This window comes from Eptatretus burgeri, chromosome 13 (genome assembly GCF_056783735.1).
Source record: "Eptatretus burgeri isolate ZD-2024b chromosome 13, Ebu_testis_v1, whole genome shotgun sequence".
NCBI lineage: Eukaryota > Metazoa > Chordata > Myxini > Myxiniformes > Myxinidae > Eptatretus > Eptatretus burgeri.
In genome coordinates this window covers 50,992,243-51,017,285 of record NC_140973.1, presented here as the reverse complement: position 1 = coordinate 51,017,285, position 25,043 = coordinate 50,992,243, and the positions used below count along the sequence as shown (strand labels likewise).

Genomic DNA, 25,043 nt, shown 5'->3' with positions numbered 1-25,043 from the left:
GAATTGTGTGAGGTTGCCATTATGCTCCGTCATCGGCATTGTCAGCTTTGAAAAGCTGTCGGATTTTTGATAGATAGTCTTCCTGCCAACAGATTTTAAGTTTAGGCAATCAGGGCACAGTTTATAAGGGAGCAATTACAACCAACGAGGATCATAAGTTCCTGCACCACACTACCATTTGTTGCTGGGCTCCTCACCGACAAGGGGTGCTTCCCACACACACGTGCCCACCCAATTTAAGTACCCCAGTTAATAAAAACTTCAAGTTCCAGCCGGGATGATGAATATCAACCACCCAAACATAATACACAGGTGCGCGCGCGCGCGCACACACGCACGCACACACACACACACACACACACACACACACACACACACACACACACACACACACACACACACGTTGATATGCTGTACAATGTTTTTACAGGTTCAATCACCAAAATATAAAGCATCATAATGCAAACAATTGCACAGAAAGTCACATGATACACTCTACCATCTAAAGGAGCGTTCATGTCCACCAATACAACTGTCAATATCTCCCTTCACGAATGCAGCTGATACATCTCCTGTAGAGGAATGCCATCTTCACTGCTACACTGGATATTTGGTCACATACAAAGCTCACCAGTTACGAAACATATTTTTCAGCATTAGTAGTTGTTACCAGGGCATCAGAAAAGACTTTTATTTAGAGCCAAATAAAACAAATATACGTTTGTGATGAAATGGTGCAAAACTTATCTCAGTATAATAAACCTTCAAATGCACCCAGAATACCATGCAAGTCACAATTTTATTTGTTTTTTGCCTCTAACAAACAGTCAGAAAAATGATTCCCCCCCCCCCTCTCCTCACTCCCACCCTTCCACACCTGATCCCATCTATATAAATATTTTCAAGTGTTTGGGCGTTTGTTTGTATATTATTTGAACCACAGCACCTTTTGGGTGTCGGTACTTCGGAATCTGGGCAAGTTTTTAAGCTTTCACACATTGGCCTTGACATCTGTTTTGAAGCCAACAAAGGCTGCTTTCAGTGTATATTGGGATTTTTGCGGTCAGGCAGTGCTTCCGCTAGCCCACAGGCAAAGGGTAATCACGATGATACCAATAACTCCAGTAGGCTTTTCAATGTTCATCACGTCCCAAAACCAATGCTGGAAAAGGCTCACCCAACTGCAGGTAGTGCCAGGTATACCTAATGTGATTTAATTCTGTTACGTGTCCACCTCGTGGCACCACAGCGAGTGCACCGGTAACCCTGAGGATGTCATGGCAGGAAAGAAATAAAGACACTAACATGCCTTTTGTGTTGTTTGTGGGTGAAACCTACATACGACAAGAGACAGAAGGATAACTTTTAAGGTATTTTTTTTTTATAAATCCCTACTATCTACCTTAAAAAACAATAATTCTGATTAAAACCAAAACTTCATGACGTTCCTCAGAATCTCCAAATTAAACATGTACAAAACGTCACAGATAAGTATCAATGCAGCGAAAAGTTAGCTAATGACTCTCAAGGTGGTAACTTATCTCAAACGAACAGTTTGTGAAAGAAACTCCAGCAGTTTATAAGTGGGTGCGAGTATGTCCGAAAGGATCTTGTCCTGAGGGTGTGCACAGGATACAGCCGACAGGCCAGTCACGCCGTAAAAAGTCCTCAGAGGGTGAAGCCTTGTATCACAGAAGTATGAATAAGAACTCGAGTCCACAGGTCAAGTTGTGTGAGTCGTTGAAGATGGGACTGCAAGCTGTGAAAGACAATTTGTACTTGCAGATGAGGAGAAATCTGAAATATCTGGGTCGTAAAACCCAGAATTAATTTATTTATTCAACTTTTACAATCTTTATTTTATTTTAATTGAATGACATACTTCAACACCAGAACACAAATCACCTTCTAAATAAATACTTCCAATAACCTCCAGTTTTGCGGTACAGTACTCTATGGGGTGGTGTTTAAGGGTGCTGATGAAACTGTTTCAATAGTGTTAAACCTCTGGATTTCTTTTTTTCTTTAAAAATCCTTATTGTATTAAAACTGAAATATTTACATGAACACTGCAAGGGGTATCATGTTCTATGACCTCTTTAGTTAACATCTTTAAAATCCTTATTGTATTAAAACTGAAATATTTACATGAACACTGCAAGGGGTATCATGTTCTATGACCTCTTTAGTTAACACAGGGTGTGGATGTGAGTGCAGTACATCGATTATCACATCGCCCGACAAATCGACTCCTTGTTACTGTGGATGAAGAGCTGCAACAGAGGGTTCGCGATGATGTCAAGCAATCAATGTGGAAACAGCATTGGCAGCCATGTTGTAGAAGAAACATCATAGCACAATATGGTGCAGCCAAAGTACAACAGCTTTTGCATGGTAGAAAAGACATCTGAGACGTTTGGATTCCAAGTCTTTATTACTCCATAACAGTAAACTCCAGAGAACCAGAAACCCCAGCTGGAAATCCCAAACCGGAAATAGCCACAAGATGAAGCAAAGATGAAGCATACTAACCTATTATTAAACCGAATGAAAAATGATGCCACAACACTACTCCCACCTCAAGTGCATTACTCTAGTGCATTATGTTGACCTCAAAAATAATTCACTGGTTGAATTCAGAGACCTGAAATATAAATCCTCTTCAAATTTCAAGCCAATCAGATTAAAAATGAGGATTTTAGAAATACAACCTTTGTTGTTGACCTTGGGACTATGTTGACATTATGGTCCATGTTGACGTCAAAAATAATTGGCTGGTTGAATTCAGTGACCTGAAGTATAAATCCTCTTAAAATTTCAAGTCAATCGGATTAAAAATGTCGATTTTAGAAATACCTCCTTAATTGTTCACCTTGGGCCTATGTTGACCTTTTTGTTTTGTTTTGTTTTTATGTTTTGTTTTTATGTTGGCCTATGCCTATGTTTTTATGTTTTTATTTTGACCTATGCCTATGTTTTGGTCAATGTTGACCTAAAAAATAATTGGATGGTTGAATTCAATGACCTGAAATATTGTTACGGACCCGGGTTCGGGTGCGAGAAGACCACAAGGTGGTCAGGTTCCCACTAGACTCTCTGGAATGGCAGGCCATCGCACACAGAAACTCCGTGACCCGTGAACAGCAATAACTCAACCACATCACTTAGGGTCCTCTGTCTAATGAAAAACCGGTTACGTAAAATAGTCACATGATATAATTACCGGGGGACACACCCTCTGTACACCTTGCTCAAACCGGATCACCTTACCGGATCAGATGCAGCCGAGCGTAACTGCCAAGAACGTACCGGCTAGGAAACAGATCATTGGGGAATGATGTCCCAGCTTAGCTACAATATGGACCATGCTGGACCAATGAAGGAAAAGACGAAAACGAGCTGGGAACATTTCTATAGAAAGCATTTACTTACAATCAGGTGAGGAAAGGTATGTGGTATAATGAATGGAGTTTATTATTTTGTACAGCAGAAATAGCAAGGAATTTGTGGGGTGCGACAAAAGGCAAGCAATTTACAAAAGCAGACTTATCCCATTATATCTTCTACAATCTTCACACACACACACACACACACACACACACACACACACACACACACACACACACACACACACACACACACACACACACACACACACACACACACACACACACACACAATGAAGATTAGTTAGCCAGAAGGAAAAAGAGCAGATGAGAACTAATTGCCTCTCAATACCTGGCAAGGTCGGCCGACCACGCAACCCAGTACACTTTAGGGGACGCTCTGCTTGAGTGATCTCACCTTAAGAGTCGACGCGTTATCCCTAGCTTGATCACTTTTCCGGGGCTCGTGGAAATGTGTGCTCCGCACTGGTCCAGAGGGACATCTGTTGCACACCAACCCCGAGTGCATATGCAGCGACAGGCAGACAATGAGGTGCAGCTAAGAGAAGGCGGAGCAGTGGGTGCGGCAAACAAGCAGAGACAGTGTGAGGCAGGCAAGCGAGAGGGGGGGGGGGAAGAGGGGGGAGAGAGTGTGTGTGTGTGAGAGTGAGTGAGTGAGTGAGTGAGTGAGTGAGTGAGTGAGTGAGTGAGTGAGTGAGTGAGTGAGTGAGTGAGTGAGTGAGTGAGTGAGTGAGTGAGTGAGTGAGTGAAAGAGAGTGAAAGAGAGTGAAAGAGAGTGAAAGAGAGTGAAAGAGAGAGAGAGAAAGAGAGAGAGAAAAAGAGAGAGACAGAGAGAGAGACAGCGAGAGAGAGAGAGAGAAAGAGAGAGAGAAAGAGAGAGAGAGAGAGAGAGAGAGAGAGAGAGAGAGAGAGAGAGAGAGAGAGAGAGAGAGAGAGAGAGAGAGAGAGAGAGAGAGAGAGAATGGCTTCGTGATCCGCCTTTTATAAGCCCCGGGTGAAGGGTGGGGTAACGAACCGAAGCAACTTGCTGTCATCTGAATCGTGCCCTTCCATTGGATCCCGGCCTAGCCCTGCCAGGCTCTTGGGGCCAGAAGCGGCACATGTTACTCTGTAGTTAAAACATGCCAAATTTGTTGAAGCAGGACCTGTTCCATGATGCCTTGTGTGATGTTAAGGTCTGTTTAATTCCACTACAGTCATCAAGTCTGGACATAGTGATGTTCACAGGGACGCATCCAAGTTCGTGAAACGTAGACATTTTTACCTGGTGTCTCATATCCTGAATCATAGCTTTGTCTCGTGGAATGTGCTGGGCAAATGAGTGATTCTTCCGTAAGTTCCTGGTCCAAAATACACAAGCTCCAGTCAGTTGGAAACACTTGAGTCGTGGCATCAGGAACACGAGCAGAAGGTTGAGAAGAATCTATGGTGCACATCTTTGCCAAAGGTAGACTTCTGCTGTTAGAATTTCATCCATCCCATCAGAATGAGCTGAAAAAAATAAAACGGAGCATCAAGAGTCATGTTGGCATAAATATTTTTTCATAATCCAGCATCCAATTTACAGAGACTTTCCTCCACCCTGTCACAATCCCCTGGAACTAATAAAATTAGCAACATCAGCCATATTGGGATTACATGTCAAAGAGTAAATATATTGCAGTTTTCACTTGATGAGTGCCTGATGTTGGCTTTGTGGTTCGGGCGGTGGCTTGGGATCCTCGGGGTACTGGGTTCAAGGTGGTTCAGGCGGTGGCTTGGGATCCTTGGGGTAGTGAGTTCAAGGTGGTTCAGGCGGCGGCTTGGGATCCTCGGGGTAGTGAGTTCGAGGTGGTTCGGGCGGTGGCTTAGGATCCTCGGGGTACTGAGTTCGAGGTGGTTCGGGCGGTGGCTTGGGATCCTCGGGGTACTGAGTTCGAGGTGGTTCGGGCGGTGGCTTGGAATCCTTGGGGTACTGAGTTCGAGGTGGTTCGGGCGGTGGCTTGGGATCCTCGGGGTAGTGAGTTCGAGGTGGTTCGGGCGGCGACTTGGGATCCTCGGGGTACTGAGTTCGAGGTGGTTCGGGCGGTGGCTTGGGATCCTCGGGGTACTGAGTTCGAGCCCCGCTGGCCACTGAATTAACACCAGGTGGGGTTGACTCAGCCTGTCATCCTTCCGGGGTCGGTGAAATGAGCACCAGTGCACTGGTAATAGGGGCACTGCATCGGCGGCATCGTGAGGAGCAGGGGTTTGTATAAAGTGTCTTCAATATAAAGCGTTGGTGAACTTCTTCAAAAAGGTCTTCTTCTTGTTGCTTATGGCAGCTCTTGACGGCTCTGCCTGGGACTCATTTTGTTGGGGCGCGATGGTGGCGCTGATGCAGTGCCCCTATTACCAGTACACTCGTACATGCTTCGCCCACCTCGGAAGGATGACAGGCTGAGTCAACCCCACCAGGTGTTAATTCAGCGGGTATGGCGCTTGAACTCAGGACCCTAAGATCCCAAGCCAGTCACCTTAATCGCCAAAGCAACACCAGGCTTTTCAGAAAGATGCACCGATGTTATTAAAAGGTCTGAAAGAACGTTCTCCACCTCTGTCTTTCATTCAAAAGAAAAATATCCATTGAACTCTTTTTACCCTTTTTGGTAAACGTCGATGGTCAGTATTCCTTGAGACCCCGACGAGTTTTTTTTTTTTTTGGTCTCTTTATATGCATTTGATATCGGTCATGTTGGAATAGTTGGCGGCAGCACTTTCTTTGTTGTTTGAAAAAAACATTCTGTCATTTGGATCTTGTTTTCAAGACTGGACAGATTTTATTCAGCTTTTGTTTGTGACTATAACCCGACCTGTTATGGAATGGCCGCTGTGGCTGACGATCGGTTTTACTTTAGCGTTTTTCATTTTGACGTGGATCATGTGATGCTTATTGGCCCGTAGTATCCCTTCATACCCTTGTGCAGGGATTGGGTAGTTGGTCTGGAAGCTCTCACTGTACCTCATGTTTCGTTGTGTTCGGTGTGGACGGAATTTTGTACAGAGAGGCATCGACTTCGCGATGATCTCGGACTGACAGCACATGCAGGTTTAAGGCAAAGCAAGAGCAGCATTGTGGCATGGCCAAGGTTTCTGACGAGCCGTGAGTTTGTCTGCCCAACTCATCTTTGTCTTAGTTCTCTATTGATTGAATTTGTCCCTTGTTCGTGCCACCCTACGTCCCCCTCGATCCACCCCGTCCCCATTAGGCTTATCCCCTCACCACTCTTACTTCTCCCCCCAACACTCCTCCCGCCACGCTCCCTCCCCACACTCCTTCGGCCACGCTCCCCTCCCCACGCTCCCCTCCCCACACTCCTTCGGCCACGCTCCCCTCCCCACACTCCTTCGGCCACGCTCCCCTCCCCACACTCCTTCGGCCACGCTCCCCTCCCCACACTCCTTCGGCCACGCTCCCCTCCCCACACTCCTTCGGCCACGCTCCCCTCCCCACACTCCTTCGGCCACGCTCCCTCCCCACACTCCTTCGGCCACGCTCCCCTCCCCACGCTCCTTCGGCCGCGCTCCCCTCCCCACGCTCCTTCGGCCGCGCTCCCTCCCCACGCTCCTTCGGCCGCGCTCCCCTCCCCACGCTCCTTCCGCCGCGCTCCCTCCCCATGCTCCTTCCGCCGCGCTCCCCTCCCCATGCTCCTTCCGCCACGCTCCCCTCCCCACACTCCTTCGGCCATGCTCCCCTCCCCACACTCCTTCGGCCACACCCCCTCCCCACACTCCTTCGGCCACGCTCCCCTCCCCACACTCCTTCGGCCATGCTCCCCTCCCCACACTCCTTCGGCCATGCTCCCCTCCCCACACTCCTTCGGCCACACCCCCTCCCCACACTCCTTCGGCCACACCCCCTCCCCACAATCCTTCGGCCACACCCTCCCCACGCTCCCCTCCCCACGCTCCCCTCCCCACGCTCCCCTCCCCACGCTCCCCTCCCCACACTCCTTCGGCCACGCTCCCCTCCCCACACTCGTTCGGCCACACCCCCTCCCCATGCTCCTTCCGCTATGCTCCCCTCCCCACGCTCCTCTCCCCACGCTCCTTCTGCCGTGGTCCCCTCCTCACGCTCCTTCCACCATGCTCCTCTCCCCAATACCTTCCTCTCGCCACGCTCCTCTCCCCACGCTCCTTCAGCCATGCTCCCCTCCCCATGTTCCCTCCGCCACGCTTTCTTCCACCGCGCTCCCTTCTGCCGCGCTCCCCTCCCCACACTCCTTCGGCCGCGCTCCCTCCCCACGCTCCTTCGGCCGCGCTCCCCTCCCACGCTCCTTCGGCCGCGCTCCCTCCCCACGCTCCTCCCGCCCCCCTCCCCTCCCCATGCTCCTTCCGCCACGCTCCCCTCCCCATGCTCCTTCCGCCACGCTCCCCTCCCCATGCTCCTTCCGCCACGCTCCCCTCCCCATGCTCCTTCCGCCACGCTCCCCTCCCCATGCTCCTTCCGCCACGCTCCCCTCCCCATGCTCCTTCCCCCGACCCACCATGCTCCCTTCCCCGCGCTCCCTTCCCCCGCGCTCCCTTCCCCGCGCTCCCTTCCCCCGCGCTCCCTTCCCCGCGCTCCCTTCCCCCGCGCTCCCTTCCCCCGCGCTCCCTTCCCCCGCGCTCCCTTCCCCGCGCTCCCTTCCCCGCGCTCCCTTCCCCGCGCTCCCTTCCGCCGCGCTCCCATTCCCCACACTTCTTCGGCCACGCTCCCCTCCCCATGCTCCTTCCGCCGCGCTCCCCTCCCCCATACCTTCCTCCCGCCGTGCTCCCCTCCCCACACGAGTAGATGATAAATGGGGTTTCTGGAACATCCATTCAAATGAATGGGGAAAACAGGGAAAACTTTCTGACTCAAGCCCCAAAAGCTCAAAATAGGAGACTGATTTTTCTCCCCACCAATCCCCTTCCCTCCCATACAAGCAAATGTAAAATTGAGACTCATTACCTCCCCCTCCCATACAAGCAAATTATGTAAAATTGAGACTATGAAAGATTGAGACTTACTCATTAAAGCACTTCTTCCCTTTTATATTTTCATTCCACTCAAAGAGCGAACCAACAAATATTTTCCCATGTTCTACTTTCGGGAATAACTTAATTTTCTTATAACATTCATTTCCATCGAGTATATTCACTTTATCTCTTCAAGCACAAAAGAAAGGGAAGTTGAAACAGCTTTTAAACGCAAGTTTTCTCAAATTCATTCAAAGCAAGCTGTTTCATTTTCGTGTTAAAATGAGTCGGTCTGGAGTCAGCCGAGCTGCCTCGCCCGAACCAAGCCAAAGAAAATTCGAAGTCATTTCCTATGTGGGACACACCCTGAAAAAACCATTGTTGTGAAATCTCCCATTACGTCATCAAGTTGCTTATTTAAACCAACTTGTGTGCCGAGTGTGTTTTATTTAGAGAATGGATTGTGCAGATAATTTCTCCGACCTTGCGGATCAATCGTTTTCACAAGATGCAGGTGAGATCCTTAACCCAATTCATTATTTGTTGTTTTATACAGAATTAAATCACTGTACAACCAATAATTATGGTGTCTTTTTCGAACAGGTTGTCCCCAATAAGAACATCGTTGATAACTGATTTGGAAAAGGAGGCGTTTGCATATCACGACAAGTGGCAAAAAATGAATGACTTCCTTTAAGATATTCAATCGTTCAGAAGAGAATTGAATGACATTTTTGTTGGCTAGCAAGAAGTTCTCTCACGTCCTCCGATCTTGAATGAGTCGAGTCAAAGGTGTGTGTGTGTGTGTGTGTGTGTGTGTGTGTGTGTGTGTGTGTGTGTGTGTGTGTGTGTGTGTGTGTGTGTGTGTGTGTGTGTGTGTGTGTGTGTGTGTGTGTGTGTGTGTGTGTTTTTCTGTTTCTGTCTCATTATTTTATTTTATTTTTCAATTTAAACACTTGTCTGGATGAACCAAACACTAAACTCAATCTTCTGGAGGAAACTGACACGACACTCTATCTTCTGGAGGTAAATGTTATATTTATTATTTTATTAATATCATATAATCATCTTTATATACCCTAATTGTTCTTCACTCTTTGTTTTGAACAGAATATGTTGATCGAGTTTCAAAACCAAAACAAACCATCAGACTGCTGCGAAAGAAGATTTTGTTCAATGTTATTATTTTTGTTTAATTATAAATGCTTTCCTTATAATTCTCTGATTTTGAATTTCAAGAAAAGAATAAAGGGGATGGGGGGTTGGGGGAGGGTTAGGGTGGGGGGGGGTCGGTGCGCTCCCTCAACGACCCACTACCCCGTCATCCCTCTCCCCTCCCCATGAGGGGGGGGTGGTGGGTCAAAGGTAGGGGTGCACAGGGGGTTGGGGCTTGTGTGGGTGGGTGGGTGGGGCTTGTGTGGATGTGGCTTGTGTGGGTGGAGTAATTTTTTAAAAATTAAATAAACATGTTGTGTGTGGGAACTCATAAACTAATCACTAATTATGTGGATGTGGCTTATGTGGGTGGATTTGTGTGGATGTGGCTTTTGTAAGTGGGGCTTGTGTGGATGTGGCTTTTGTGAGTGGGGTTTGCATGGATGTGGCCTGTGTGGGTGGGGCTTGTGTGGGTGGAGTCAAAAGGGGTGGAGTTTAAAAATGGGTGGAGTCAAAAAAAAATTTCAATTTATCTTTGTCTTTTGTAATTCCTGTGAATAAAATGAACCTAAAATCTCTTCCCCCTTTTAATTTCCCTCCCTTTTAATTTTTAAAATCTCAATTTCCCCCTTTAAATCATATAATTTGTAAGTCCAAGGAACTGTACCGACGACAACAATTTAAAAAAGTTCATTTGTCCATTGCTTGGTATAACCTTTTTCAAAATGGGATTTCCACCTGTATATTCTTACTATATCACCAACTTTGAACTTAGGCTTTCTGACATTAATCTCTTTTTCATATTTTAATTTTGTAAATGTTTCTGATGGTTTCGTTTTTGTTGAGTTATGAATCGTGTCGTATTTATCTACAATGTCCTGAATTTAAGACAACCGTTGTTGAGAACCGAGTTGAGGGAATTTTTTATATAGTCTCTTTTAAAGTGCGATTAAAACTCTCAATAGCAACCGCTTTTCCTTCATTAAAGGTGCTATATAATGTAATGTTGTTATTTTAATGAAAATTCACAAATGTTTTGTTGTAGAACACTGTACCCTCATCAGTCCACAATTTTTTAGGTTTTTCTCTTGCTTTTATTGAATATCTGTTGGAAAGCTAACATAAGAGTATTACCTGTTTTATTTTTCAAAGGAACAACCCACACATATCTACTCCTCCAATCAATAATGGTTAAAGCATACTTGTACCCCTTATCATAATTGAGTTCAATTCAATCAGCGGACCAGATATATTCAACTTCCTTGGAATAAACCTTCCTTCTATTAAACTTTGTGATTATTGGTTTATGTAATTCATCAGCAAATTGCTCTTCAATGACATCATTAGAGCCTATAAGTTTTTTTTGAATTTCCAAGCCCAAGTTTCAATTTAGCACTGATCATCTTCTTCACGATGAACCTATTCAACTTTTTCTCTCAAGGTTGGATTTTGTATCAGAGACAAATTATACAACATTTCTCTATCGGCTTCGTGTTTTTCTTCCAACGTTGTGCTATTTCCATAATCAATATCATGCCTCATGCACACTTCATCAACCCTATTGATAGGTTTGCTCCACAGTTTAGGATTGTCAGTCTCATCTCATCTTTTATTCAAGTTTGTTCCTGGACCACAGAAAGAATACCCTGGTAGATGTAATTCCCCTGGTATTCCAGTTGTAAATTTACTTCCTGATAACTTTTGTATATCTCCCCCTTGTTTGTGTTTGGTGAATTCACTCTTTTTTGAGCCACACACCAAACATGTACCTTTTTGTATAACCCTATTATTTTTACTTTTAACATGCAAGATATTTTTACTCTTGGTTTTCTTTTTACATTTTAGACAACTAATTTATTTATGTGAAAAATTCTGACAGAGTGCGAAAACTTTTTCAGTTTCCAACATGCACATTTGAATCTTAATTTTAAAACAAAAAGAATCCTTAAAAATGTCTTCACTCTCTCCTCCATTTATTTAAGAAAAAAAGATGTAAAACTTTAATCAAAGGCAATTACACCAACATCATCAAGAATATAATCTTTTCCTTCTTTCTCGTTTAAATCTTCTCCCTGAAACCGATGTTGATAGTCTTGACACATCTATTTCTAATAGACTTGCCAATTCTTTGTTTTCCTCTTCGGTGTGTTGAGATTTATTTATTTTCTGTAATACCTTTCATCTTTTTTATAATCTCACTGGTTTCCATATTTTTACATTTATTTATTCTCTCTTTCCTCCCTCTCCCTCTTCTCCCTCTCCTTCTCTCTCTTCTCCCTCTCCTCCTTCTCCCTCTCCTCCTTCTCCCTCTCCTTCTCTCTCTTCTCCCTCTCCTCCTTCCCCCTTCTTCTCTCTCTTCTCCCTCTCCTCCTTCCCCCTCCTTCTCTCTCTTCTCCCTCTCCTCCTTCCTTCTCTCTCTTCCCCCTCTCCTCCTTCTCTCTCTTCTCCCTCTCCTCCTTCTCTCTCTTCCCCCTCTCCTCCTCCCTCTCTCTTCCCCCTCTCCTCCTCCCTCTCTCTTCCCCCTCTCCTCCTCCCTCTCTCTTCCCCCTCTCCTCCTCCCTCTCTCTTCCCCCTCTCCTCCTCCCTCTCTCTTCCCCCTCTCCTCCTCCCTCTCTCTTCCCCCTCTCCTCCTCCCTCTCTCTTCCCCCTCTCCTCCTCCCTCTCTCTTCCCCCTCTCCTCCTCCCTCTCTCGTCTCTCTCTTCTCCCTCTTCTCCTTCTCTCTTGTCTCAGTTTCTTCAACTCCTTCCTCATCCCTTACTATCCTTGAACCACTTTCACCCCAAAGAATGTCATATATATATATATATATATATATATATATATATATATATATATATATATATATATATATATATATATATATATATATATATATATATATATATATATATATATATATATATATATATATATATATATTAATCTGGATTCTGCAATACTCTTGATTCCACAATTATTTTTCTCATAACAGGAAACCAATAAGATTTGTTGATTATTTCTAAAAGAGTTTTATATTTCATCACCTTTAGAAGTTCATTTTTATTTAATATTTTAATCAAATCTCTATGTGGGTTTTTTTAACATCAGTATAAGGCCAGTTTTTAATTGAAAATAGCCCTTGTCTATGTTCCAATTCATAAGAAATGTAAAATCGAACACCCTTTTCTTGTATGCATCCTTGAATGCAAAAAATATAATTTTCTTGAAGTCTTCTTGCTGTTATTTATGTATCAGAAATATATGACAGATTAATATGATGACATGTAATACCACCCCATCTTCCTGTTGTTAAATCAGTTTGTATTCCTCGACTTTGTATAATTATCCAATTTCCTTCCTTCCTTTGTCATATAAACTATTGCCTCACCATCATATAATTTCCTTTTCCCGAAATTGTGTATTTGTTGTTTGCTAATTGTGCTTCCACATATCTCCTGATTCTTACCAAGAGGATAATATTCTTCTTTACGAGACTGATAAAAATCGTGTCGGTCTTCTCGGTTGAATGGAAAAGACCAATTATATCCTAAATCGCACATATTATACCTCCATTTCTCTATTCTCATATTAACTATACTTCCTTCTTTATAAAATTCAATACAATGCAGATAATTGAATTTAATAAGAAAAGGTGTATGGTTTGTTGCACCAGGTGTTGTGGTTGTAAGTTCTACTCCTTTAACACAACACGTGCCGTTTTATTTAAGGATATATATTGTGATAAATCACTTAATCTCACCAAGTCAGTCGGGCTTGGATAATTTATTAATTTATAAGCATTTTTCATGTTTATATTTTTTGCGATACTATATTTGTCGTTCAGCCTGTGCCTTTGTGTAATAATTTGATAAATCGATATCCAATTCTTGGGATACACCAAAGATAGACCCATCTTTACCAACATAAGTCATTTATATTAGATTAAAAATAGTCATTAAAAAATTTATTTTTGTTGAGTTGAAATAACACATATAGACATAATTGACCACAACTCTTGGAATTTAATTATTGGACTTGAAATGTTTGATAAACACCATTCTGTAAGATATTTATTACTTCAACAGGTGGTGAAAGACCATAACTATCAAAACAAGTGATGCCAGGAACAACAAATCCCGCCCATTTAAGGCATAGTTATTTTGGGGATCAAATTTAAATTTGATACATCCTTAACCTGAATGTTGATTATAAGGAATATTTTAGTCTTAGTTTGAAGTCAATTAAACCATTTTTGACAAAGTTATGACCGTAAAATGATTTTGACCTTTCAAGGCCACATAAGGTCAAAGGTCATGGTGTCAAATGAAAGCCAATGAAGGACTTGATATATGTCTTCCATAGTAAACACGCATATTCCTAACCTTTTTTGATTTATAATGGAAAATATGTAATTTTGACCGATGACCATGACCCCCAAAACTTCGGACCCTACCAATCTTCACAAATATGCATTTTTCACTATAGGAATGGGTAGGATTATAAGTGACAAATAGAATAAGGTTCACTATAAGCTCAGTTTGAAGTAAATCAGATCATTTTTGATGAAGTTATGTGCGAAAAACGATTTTGATCTTTTCGTCACCTTGACCTTTGATCCAATTGGACCCAAAAGTTAATGGGGTCTTCCAAGGTTTATTGCCCACCTGTGGATTAAATTTAATAGTGTTTGCTAAAGCCGTTTTGCCGTAAAGTTGCTAACAGACAAACAAACAAACAAACCGGACGATTACAATATCCCGCTCCCTCCCTCCGGGAGGCGGGATAATAATATTTATCTTTACGATTAAAAATACAAACCCAATGAGAACCGTTCCCATTATTATCTTCTAAGTTCATAATAATATTATTTGTATGTTTAGACACGTTTGTTAATTAATCTCGTACAAATAACCACATTATGAATTTTTAATTTCTTACAATATTTGATAAGTTCTAAATTTGATTTATTCTTTCCAAATTCTTCAAACCACTCATCAATGCTCCTTTATTTATTAGAAAGATATAATCCATTACCCCTTTTAGTTAATTTTACACCTGCTTGTGCGAATAGAAGAAAGCATATCTCCAACTAACAATCTCGCTTTATCAGGCAGACTTTCAAGTTTTTCAGCAAAATCTACAATTGCACCACTTCCACTAATTTGTTTCTCCAACTCTTTGTTATGTCTTTCCAATTCTTTTTGAGCCTGGAGTTGAGCCTTCCTTTCGTTGGCAGTTTGCACCGCTGCTGAAATACCACCCGTCAATGCTCCAGCCGCACTTAAACCAGCAAATAAAGGAATTAGAAATGGGAGAAATCCTCCACTCGTCTCTCTTATTGAATATTTCTTCAACATTGGTTTTGACATTTTAATTTTAAGTGAGCCAGTATCATTCAAGATTTTCATCTGTTCTCTTGTGAGCAAAACATCAATTCTTACTGCTCCTTTTCTCTGAATTGTATTAACATTAATCATACAAGGCTTTTGATTTTGAATACAAGATGATAGTTTATGAAGATTGATTTGATTAACATATACCCCAGTTGGCACTTTACTACTCATTTATTTATCAAAAAATTATGTGAGACGAATCATAACACCATTATCTGTATTAATCTGTAATTCTGTTTCTTCCAAAAGCAAACAATATGTATCAACTTCTTCACTCTCTTCTCTTTCAATGTATAGGGAAGTATCCACTCGATTAGACTTTATAGTTTCCTTTTGAGCATTCAGGTCAATCGCATAGATTGTATACAAACTTTTAAATGCTGTCATATCCAAAATGGGTTCTTTATTTCCATTGCTTTCACACACATTTTGGTAAGATTCTATGCTTCAGCATAATCATTTTTTTCCCAATTCATTTCCAATCTATCTGATGGATAAAATGTTCCATCTGGAGAAACGCGAAGTTGTTTCACCTGAGCATTATCACTCAACTCATTATTCTTATCAGTAGCAGTATCACCATCTTTTTTTTTGTTTGTTTTTTTAAAATGAGCCACAGATATCGTGGCTTTCCTTCCAGAACACCCAAATTCCACGTGTAAGTGGTTTGGTTCAGTTTAACGTGTTGGCATCTTCTTTTAAGGAATGATACATTGAGTGGCTTCTTTGAGTTAAGTGTTCAATTCAACATCTCTTCTGTTTTAAGATTAGGAGTATATTCACTAATATACCAACTAATTTCATCAATTAGAAATTTATTCTGATCAGCAAAAGCATGAGCCATACCAAAAAGCAATCTATTTTCATTATCATTCCTTTGCAGTTGTAATCTAATTTTAAGATCATATAGAACTTTATCATGATCACAAAATTCAAATATACCATCAAGAGGAACTACCACAGTAAAGCCATTACCTGTTTTGTATCATCATTATACCTTCCTTTCCTTTGATTATATCCAGGGTCTGTGTTTGTTTCCTTTGCCATATCAGGAATAAAACCTTTGACAGCCCTCTTTCCCATTATATCATGAAATGAATAGAGTGTAAATGTCATCATTTCAGATGTAGCAGAGACATAATCAACCGCTTCAACTTGTTGTGTTCCAATGTACAAACGAACACTATCAAACATTTTCCAGAATAAATAATTTACGAGTGTAGCGTTTGTATTATTCGCAGCCTTAGTGAATGTAAATTTACACAACAAGAAACTTTCGGCTAGACTCAAATAAGTTTGTTGATTATTTATTTCAAAACTTTGTTTCATTTGCATTCCAGTCTGTTGCAGTTATTGCATTTACCTTGAAGTAGTCTTCTTTTTTAGTAGAGTTTGAGATGACAATGGTATCATCCAAATCATAGATACTATAAATTGCTTCCAAACTTGTATTGTATTTATTTAGGAAAAAGGATGTTTAAACTTTTGAAACCCTGACCCAAGTATTGGAATTATTTTCTGTCGTTCTTGGGGAGACAACCGAGTTTTTTTGCCTTTCTTAATTTCATTTATTGCTTGCAATTTATGAGATTCCTTTTAGGCATCTTTTATACTCTTTAGAGCACCCACTACATTTCCCACAGCAGAAGCAGTTGAACCAATTAGGTCTTTATGTTTAAGTATAGTTGAACCTATACCCATTAGACTATTAGAGTATCAATTATCCCATCTCCTTTTTTCCTAAATTGATGTCTGACACCCCTTTGTCTCTTAGGTTTATAGTATCCTCTACCAAGATACATACCTTCACCCTTGTAGTATGGGGAAAGGAACATCCCATCCCCTGTAATTATTTTATATTTTCCCAACTCGTGTTTCCTCACAATAACCATCGTATTTATTTATTGGAAACCTTCACGTAGGTGAATTCTGATGGATAGAATTTCTCCATTGAAAGAAATCGTGCGATTATCTTGGTCGGTTATCCTAAACTTTACTCTGTATATGGTTTTTCCTGACACAGGTAGATAAACCAGATTTTTGGATTCCATATTGAAATTATAACCAATTGGGGTTATAATTCAGTATGCACTGAATGAAAATATTGTATTTGTTCTTATTCCATCATTATAAGTGCCATCATTATAATCAAATCACAAGGAATTAATACCAAATTTATGCCTGAGGATATTTGAATGGGATTATCACTGTAAAACGTCCCATTAGTTTCAATCTTTTTTGAGGAGAAACCCAATAACTCTCTAAATGAATTATCAATTGTGAAATCAACCTTGTAGTTATTTTTAAGTTTAATTGTTGATTTTGAAGTATGTTTTTGAATCTGTATAACAGTATAACAATACTTTGTATATTTTATAACAATATAAGAAGGATGTATAACAATATTTTTTTTTTTGGTTCATCACCCTGTTCTTTCATAAGGCGAGCAATTTCGGAAGATATTTGAGAAATCTCATACGCCCAGGGTGAAACTGTTATCGTTTTGTATCCACTTCCTGGATTATAACTAAACTTGTCATTTTTCTCAGTGATATTAAACAGGTATTATAAGTTTCCATAGACAATAAAGACACCTCGTATTCTTTTGTTGCGTCAAGTTGTAGTGGGTGTGGAAATGAAGATGTGTGGTCGCTTGTTGTGAAATTAAAATGAAGGATTGTGCTTCTCATCTTATTTAATATGGGATAAAATGTCTTTGTATTGACATTTATTTATTATTTTCATGTTCATCTTCTGGTCTAAAATGGCTGATGCTTCATTAAAACAATTGTTATTTCCAGCCTTCTTACTAACAAACAGCAATAACAGTCTATTAACTAATTGTGAAAGGAAGAAAACTAACACCTGAACCAAGGCTACTTATAGCCTAAATAATGTGTTTCTCCTTCTCATTCTCCCTACTTTTACCAGATACACTAACCCCATAATTAAGAGAGTCCAGCAGATCAATATATACTCTATCATCCTTATTTTTCATATCCAATTGTTTATCAAAATACTTTGATTCATCCCTCACAGTTGAACCTTGTTTTGCATCTTTTGTTAGAAGAAACATTAATCTCAGAGTTAGTTTAACAGGGGGTTGAGCAGAACTCAAGAACTAAACCTTAATTCATCATTAAATATCAATCCCTTTTCTTGAACAAGATGAAATATTGCTGGTTGTTCTGTTGGAATGAGTCCTGCTTTGGTTTTTGAATCTTCTGAATATTCATTGTTTTGAAGAGCCTTCACAATATAATCAGGGGGTTGATTAATCTCTTCGAGTTGTTGAAATAATCCATCATCATATTCTAATTCTCCTACTTGCTCCAATTCTTCCTCCGTCATTTGACTGAAATCTTTTAACATTTGAAGTTTTTTTAGGAGTATATTCTATTGTGGGACCTGTGGAAGCATGTATAATTTTTTCTTGGGAAGTTTTTAAAAGTGATTTTAAAAATTTCTCTTGTTTTCTTTCAAATGCTTCTTCACCCAATAGTTTTTGCCTGTGTTTCTTCTTTATGTCTTCCTGTTGTTTAACAACTTTTGAAACCAACTCTTGATGCTCCTTAAATCTTCTTGCTCTTTCTTTCACATCCATTTATTTGTTGGAAAATATTATTCACTGAATTATCAAGGTCAACAGGGAAATTTTCCTTTTCTTCATCATTAAAGTAGATGTGTTCAAATAAATCCTTTTATTTAAATATTTCATCAAATTCTTTATGAACATTAATACGAGTTGTTATTTCTTCTTCACTAATACTTGTGTATCTGCTTTTCATAAGTTTGCGTTGAGTTTCTTCATCAACATCAAAACCGAATGATAAAATCTTAACCCTATTACCACTCAGATGTTTACTAATTTGTCTCATTCCTTCTGGATTAGTTTCTAGTGTCCCAAGACCACCAGATTTTAGTTTCTTTATCTCACTCTTACAATGTGAATATTTTGTTGTACCAAGAGAAACCTCCTCAAATATTTGGCCTTCATTCCTCAATCGCATATGTTCCTCAACTGAAATATAGTAATAATCTTCACCTTCTACTCCTCCAGGTCTTATTGTTCTAGTTGTTGTTGATACAATACGAACTACAGGGTGCTTTTGAAGCAAATTTACAATATTTTCATTTGTACTATTCAAGAACCTTGACTTATGAAAGTTTTTTTCCAGAAGCAGATTTACCCACAAGATTTATAATGATAGTTGCCATTTATATATGTAATTGTTTATAAAATAAACAATATATCCCTTAATATCTCATCTTGTTTCACAACAATATATTAATATTTTTCAGTCGTGTGCTTCATAAAATCCCCAAATTCCTTTTTACAACATAATGTAGAACAATTGTTTCTCCAAAAATTGTTTATCTATTGAATTTAACTTGAATAAAATAAAAGTATTTGCATTGTTTCTTATTGAGCGACGAGGGAGTTGAAAGTATGATTGACGAAGATAAATACAATTACAAGAAGAATGTCTCCCTCTTGTGTAGTAGCTATCCATTACCGTTTGGTTTCTCTCATTAACACAATCATCAAAGATAACGAGGTTCTTTTTTGATTTATCCAAATCTTGGGGAGGTTTATAATCCGTATTATCACGAAGAATATAAGTTATCGGTTTTGATTTCTTTTTATATCCCTGTGTATCACAAAATAGTTGTATTATATCTTCAATGTTGTAATCATTTAGTTTGTTTTGAAGTTTAAATAAACCAATTAAATCTTCTTTTTGAAGACCAGCATTAAAACCTTGCGAGAGAAGTTGATACTCAGGTTGAAAACTCGACTTTGTGAAAATTATTAAATTATCATAATCCAAAAAGTTGGGAGTGAGGATTAAAAGTAAGCAGATTTTTCCACACCCGCTTGAACCAACTATGAGACATCTTAATGAATTTGGAAGATTTTTATGGTTGTTAAATTTTATCTTATTTTTCCAAATGGGTAAAAAATCATTCATTTATAAATTTGGAAAATAGGTTATTTAATTTTTTATTGGTTTTTTGGAAACTATGTTTTATCCGAAGTTCAGGTTTAATTTCAAGATAATCCATTATTTTATTTATACAATATCTTGTGTTGATATTTCCCTGAAAATGACAATCGTTAATAATATAAATCATCAATCCACGAAACATGGTTGTCATTTCTTCAGTCTCTTCTCTTGTAAGAAAAGGTGTATTATCACCCTCATACTTTACATTCATTTCTCGAATCAATCTTGTTAAGCAATTAATTTTTGGTGTAAATCTCAAAGAATTATATTCCTTTTTATATTTTTTATTATCATTAATTATAAGATAATCACAGAACATACATTGTTTATAGGCTTTTGACTCTGTGTTTAATCCCCGTATTTCACACGCAGGACAATTCTCAAATTTGTCATAAGATGGAAAATGTTAGGAATCGACAAAACATAAGACTTGCTACATCTTGGAAATGGGCTTCAAAGTTAATTAATAGACCAAGTTTTGAGTGAGCGGAGGTGTTTTTAGAGAACTTTTGAGCTATTCATTAGAAAAAAGAGATTATTGAAATTAGTCCGGGAGCCAACCTGTGTACGAGGCTGTTTTAGGGTTGGACCTTACAGCCTCTGCTATAAAATTTTACACCCCCAGGATGTTTAGATATATGTTTGCAGTTCATGAAAACCAATGTTGGCAATTCATAAGCTCTTGCGAAAAATTTTGGCGGCCGTTTTTGTTTGAGGAAGATTTGAAAAATTTGATAAAACAGCAATTGTCAATAAAATTTCTAAAAAAATTAAAAAATCACATTCATGAAAAATAAATGTGAACTAAATGTAAGAATTCAATCAGTGCATTGTAAAATGACAAAAAAAAATTGCCTTTGTGAAAGTAAACCTCGTAAAAGTACATAATTTTGTGAAAAATGCCTTAAAAATAACGTTTTTTGAAGATGGCCTTTAGAACTTTTCTTATCATAGGCAGATGCTGCATTAGAATACTAATTTCTCTTAATGTGATATGAACATGGTATCCATGGCTAATTAAAACAGCAAATTTGATTGAGTTCTATCAATTTTTAAAGAGAAAATTAACATTTTTGTCAACCAAAGTTACCCCTACCCCCAAAATCCTCTTACTCTATTGAACACAGTTCGGTTAAGGTTTGCTGGATCCAGGTTGGGTACTTCACAGTTCACTCTTCCAAAGGAAAATTCAATGGTGTTTGGAGTGACATGGCCCTGGAGCAGACATACAACAATGAAGGGAAGACATCTCTGTTCAAACGCATATCTCAGGCACCAGCTGCTCGAGATAAATATGTGAAAACAGCACCATTTCTCACAGCTGTATCAGAGAACATAAAGTCTATGGCTAATCTAGGCCAACAGGAATCTACTCATCATGGAGAAACACAGAAGCAGGCAACAGAAGAACATATGCATGTTGAGGAGATCAAGAAAGTGATATGCCAGCAGATGATAAACCCATTCCAGTGTAACAACCAAGTGGTTCTGCTCAATAGAGCAACTAGTGAGAAGGCTGCTTCAAAAGACTTGGTCCATGCTCAAGCTAAGGGCATGGAAGCCATTATGAAAGCAGAAGAGGTGGTCTCTATTAAGATTGAACCACTGAAGCTGGTAACTTTCTCCTCACAGAAGAAATCAAAACCATCAAGGAAACAGAGTTTAATCAGGATCTATCAAGATGAGACTGCAACTACACGTGTGCTGTGTTTCTATCGAGATGCCGACCCAGTCACAAGACAGATTGCATTTTCCCATGAGTGGACAGACTATCCATCATCCCTGTTTGAGGTTGATCCACGCTTAGCACAGGGGGTTGTAATGCGCAAAGGCAACGAGTCTGATTTCGTGGCAGTGCTAATTGCTGAAGCTGAGCAGGATGTTGTTTTACAGCTGCCATCATTACCACAGAGTGACCTATACACAGTTTATCTGGTAGACACAATGGCATTTGTAAATAAATACCAAAAAATGGGTGCGAAAACATTTGGTGAACTTCCCCAGCTGTATCTTCGCAAGCAGGTGTATCCTGCAGTTGAAACCTGAAATGTGCAACTGTGTCAACATCATTGGTGATCAGTATGATTTTGATGATAGCCATACTTTGAAGGGTGATGAGCAGCAGAGGAGAAACCAGACAGACCAGGCAAGACAATTCTCACCATCCAAGAGTCTAGAAATTCCGGACTGGAATTTATTCATGAAGAATCCAAGAAATAAAGGAAATCTTCAGAACTTCATTGGCACTTCCCTTTGTGAGAGTCCTGAAGCTATTCCGGATGGAGTGACCATCATTCTTGGTAGTATGATGGAAAACAAAGGTCACACTCTTTCCATCACATCAGCATCAAGTTCAGTTCTGGACTTACCTTGTGAAGAACATGAAGAGGCAGACACAAGGATTATTGCTCATCTTGCGTATTGTGTGGAATATCTTGATCACCATCGAGCTGTTGTGCATGCAACAGATACAGACATAATTATGCTGTGTATATATCACTTCTGCTGCTTGAACACATTGCAAGAACTCTGGATACAACGGCAGAATCAATACCTACCTATTCATGAGCTGGTAGAAGTGTTGAGCAAGAAGTACCAGAAAATCCTCTTGATGTCGCAGCTACACTTCTGTGCACATATGTGTTGTGTGGATGTGACACAGTGAGCTACCCATTCAGAAGGGGAAAAGAAGAGGTCAGGTCAGGTATGGGAGCATGTGCCAGAACAGCGCGTCGCTGCGTCCACTTTCCGCCGGTACTCCAGGGGCCTCCGTCTGGCCATCCCCCAGGCAGATGCCAGGCCCATCCCCATCTCCTTGAGATGATGGTCAACCTGCTGCAACCATGAGGCACGTGGTCGGCCCACTGGCCTCCCACTCATGAGACTCCCTCGCTGAGAGAATCTGGTGAGCAGGATCAGCGTCAGGAAAACGAGCCACATGTCCATACAGCCGCAGCTGACGCTCACGGACTATGCAGGTAACAAATCTCATCCGAGTCTCTCTCAGCAACCGCTCGTTGGACACAAAATCCGACCAGCGATAGCCAAGGATTCTCCGAAGAGACCTGGTACCAAAGGAATTAAGTCTCCGTCTCAGATCCTTGGTCAAAGTCCAAGTCTCGCACCCATAGAGCAAGACTGGAAGTACCAAGGACCTGAAGACTCAGACTTTCGTCCTCCCGCACAGGTACCGGCAGCGCCACACCCCATGATCCAGTGAATCCATGACTCCCCAGGCCCGACCCAGACGTCTATTGACCTCCGGCTCACAACCTGCGGAGACATGAATATCACTGCCAAGGTAAGTGAATCTCTCCACGACCTCAACATCCTCACCACAAACAGACACAGACAGGACAGCAGCATCCAAGATGTCACCGAAAGCCTGGATCTTAGTTTTGACCCAAGAAATCCGTAATCCCAACGGCTCCGACTCCTCATTCAGCACCTCGAGGGCCCCCAAGAGGATGTCTAAAGTCTCCGCAAAGATGACTGCATCATCTGCAAAATCAAGGTCTGAGATCTTGACATTGCCAAACGATGCACCGCAACTTGATCTCTCCGACATCCTCCCTAGAATCCAGTCCATACAAGTGCTGAAAAGTGTGGGGGCAAGTACACATCCCTGACGAACTCCAGTAACAACTGGAAATAAGTCAGAGATGGTACCACCACACTTCACAGCACTCTCAGTACCAGAGTAGAGTTCAGACATCAGATCGATCAGTTTCGGTGGCACCCCACGAAGACCAAGAATCCTCCAGAGGACATCCCGATTCACTGAATCGAACGCTTTACAGAGATCAACATAGGCTGCAAGCAGCCCCTGCCGAAACTCTCGTCTGTGTTCGGTGAGGACACGAAGTGCAAGGATACGGTCAATCGTTGACCTCTTTGGTGTAAAGCCTGACTGCTCTGGACGCTGGTGCTCAAGCAGATGGTGGCAAACCCTATCAAGAATTATCCGAGCAAAGACCTTGCCCGGCACTGAGAGCAGCGTCACCCCTCGGTAGTTTTTGCAGTCTTGGCGATCACCCTTCCCTTTCCAGAGAGGGACAACAAGGCCCCTCTTCCAGTCAGTTGGGATGATGCCTGTGTTCCTGTGAAAAGAAGAGCGGCACAGGTTTCTCTGGGACTGATAGGAAACCTTCCCCACCTTGTTGATTTTGGAAGAGATAGTGAAATGGCAGCAACAGAATGTGTCATTGATGAGGCCAGAGTATACTGGACTGCTCTGCATGGCCAAAAAGGGTTCAGCTGTTTGGATACCCTCAGGCAGCATATGTTTGTCTCTTCAAAATTAGACCTTAGGTCACTGCCAGCAACAGAAGATGCGTTTTACTTCCTTGTTTTAAGAGCATTGTATCAATTGCTTCTGTATAGACGTGCACATCTCAGTGACCGAGCACTTCCCCCAGCCACAACATTTGGCAGAACCCTTATCAATGGAAAACTGGTCCCAATTCTCATGTCTAAGCCAGCCAAGCCAAACATAGACAAAACGGTGTCTTGCATGTGCAAATTATCCAAATGTCTGAAACGATGTTCATGCAAAAAGGCTGCTGTGCCTTGCTGAGTGACATGCATATGCCTTGGTCAGAGAGGTTCATGTGGTGGAGTTGTTTCAGAGAGTGACTCTTCCTCTGAAGAGGATGTTTCATGTCACAATATTGTGTTAATCCATTTCTAATTTTATCTTCCTTAAAACCATGGCATGTAAAAGTATGTTCTTGTTCCTGACCCCATTGATAGTCAAGCATTTCTGAGTTACATAAATCTTTTGTTGTTTGACATATAACCTTGTCAATTGAAGGTAGGTTAAATCTACACCAATTGTGATATAGGAAATGAACTCCTCTTTAATATGAGGGGTCATTTGTGTATATAGGTTTAGTGGTTATGATTTTAGGACAATATGAATTACCCCTACCCCCATCCTACATCTTCGCTTTTGCCAACATTTTGTTATCAGAGGGGGCTCGCAAAAGTGTTGACTGTGTTGTTGCGCAAGAGTTTCACCATTGCCAACATTGGTTTTCATATACTCAAAGGGTGTCTCTTTATGAAAATCAACACAAAAATTTTATAGCAGACCGGGCAATTTTTTTTTAATTTTGATCGGTTGGCTCCCGGACTAAAT

The 25,043-nt window shown here is 41.0% G+C and overlaps 1 protein-coding gene and 1 long non-coding RNA gene across 4 annotated transcripts in view; one reads left to right on the top strand and one right to left on the bottom strand.

Annotated features, from left to right (window-relative positions):
• Positions 1 to 354: 354 nt before the first annotated feature.
• Positions 355 to 4,149, bottom strand: LOC147014457 (uncharacterized). The gene is made up of 2 exons (XR_015050769.1): positions 3,805 to 4,149; positions 355 to 1,759 (listed from the first exon to the last, which is right to left on the bottom strand). It is a non-coding gene; the product is annotated as an uncharacterized LOC147014457 (long non-coding RNA).
• Positions 4,150 to 6,244: 2,095 nt separating this feature from the next.
• UBA3 (ubiquitin like modifier activating enzyme 3) overlaps positions 6,245 to 25,043 on the top strand; it is a 91,318-nt gene continuing 72,519 nt past the window's right edge. Inside the window, exon 1 of one of the 3 annotated variants that reach the window (XM_085852409.1) lies at positions 6,245 to 6,528. In XM_085852409.1, the coding sequence (XP_085708535.1) occupies positions 6,506 to 6,528 (23 nt within the window). In that variant the 5' untranslated portion in view covers positions 6,245 to 6,505. The remainder of the gene's footprint in view (positions 6,529 to 25,043) is intronic. The other 2 variants (XM_085852408.1, XM_085852410.1) reach the window with 2 other exon arrangements.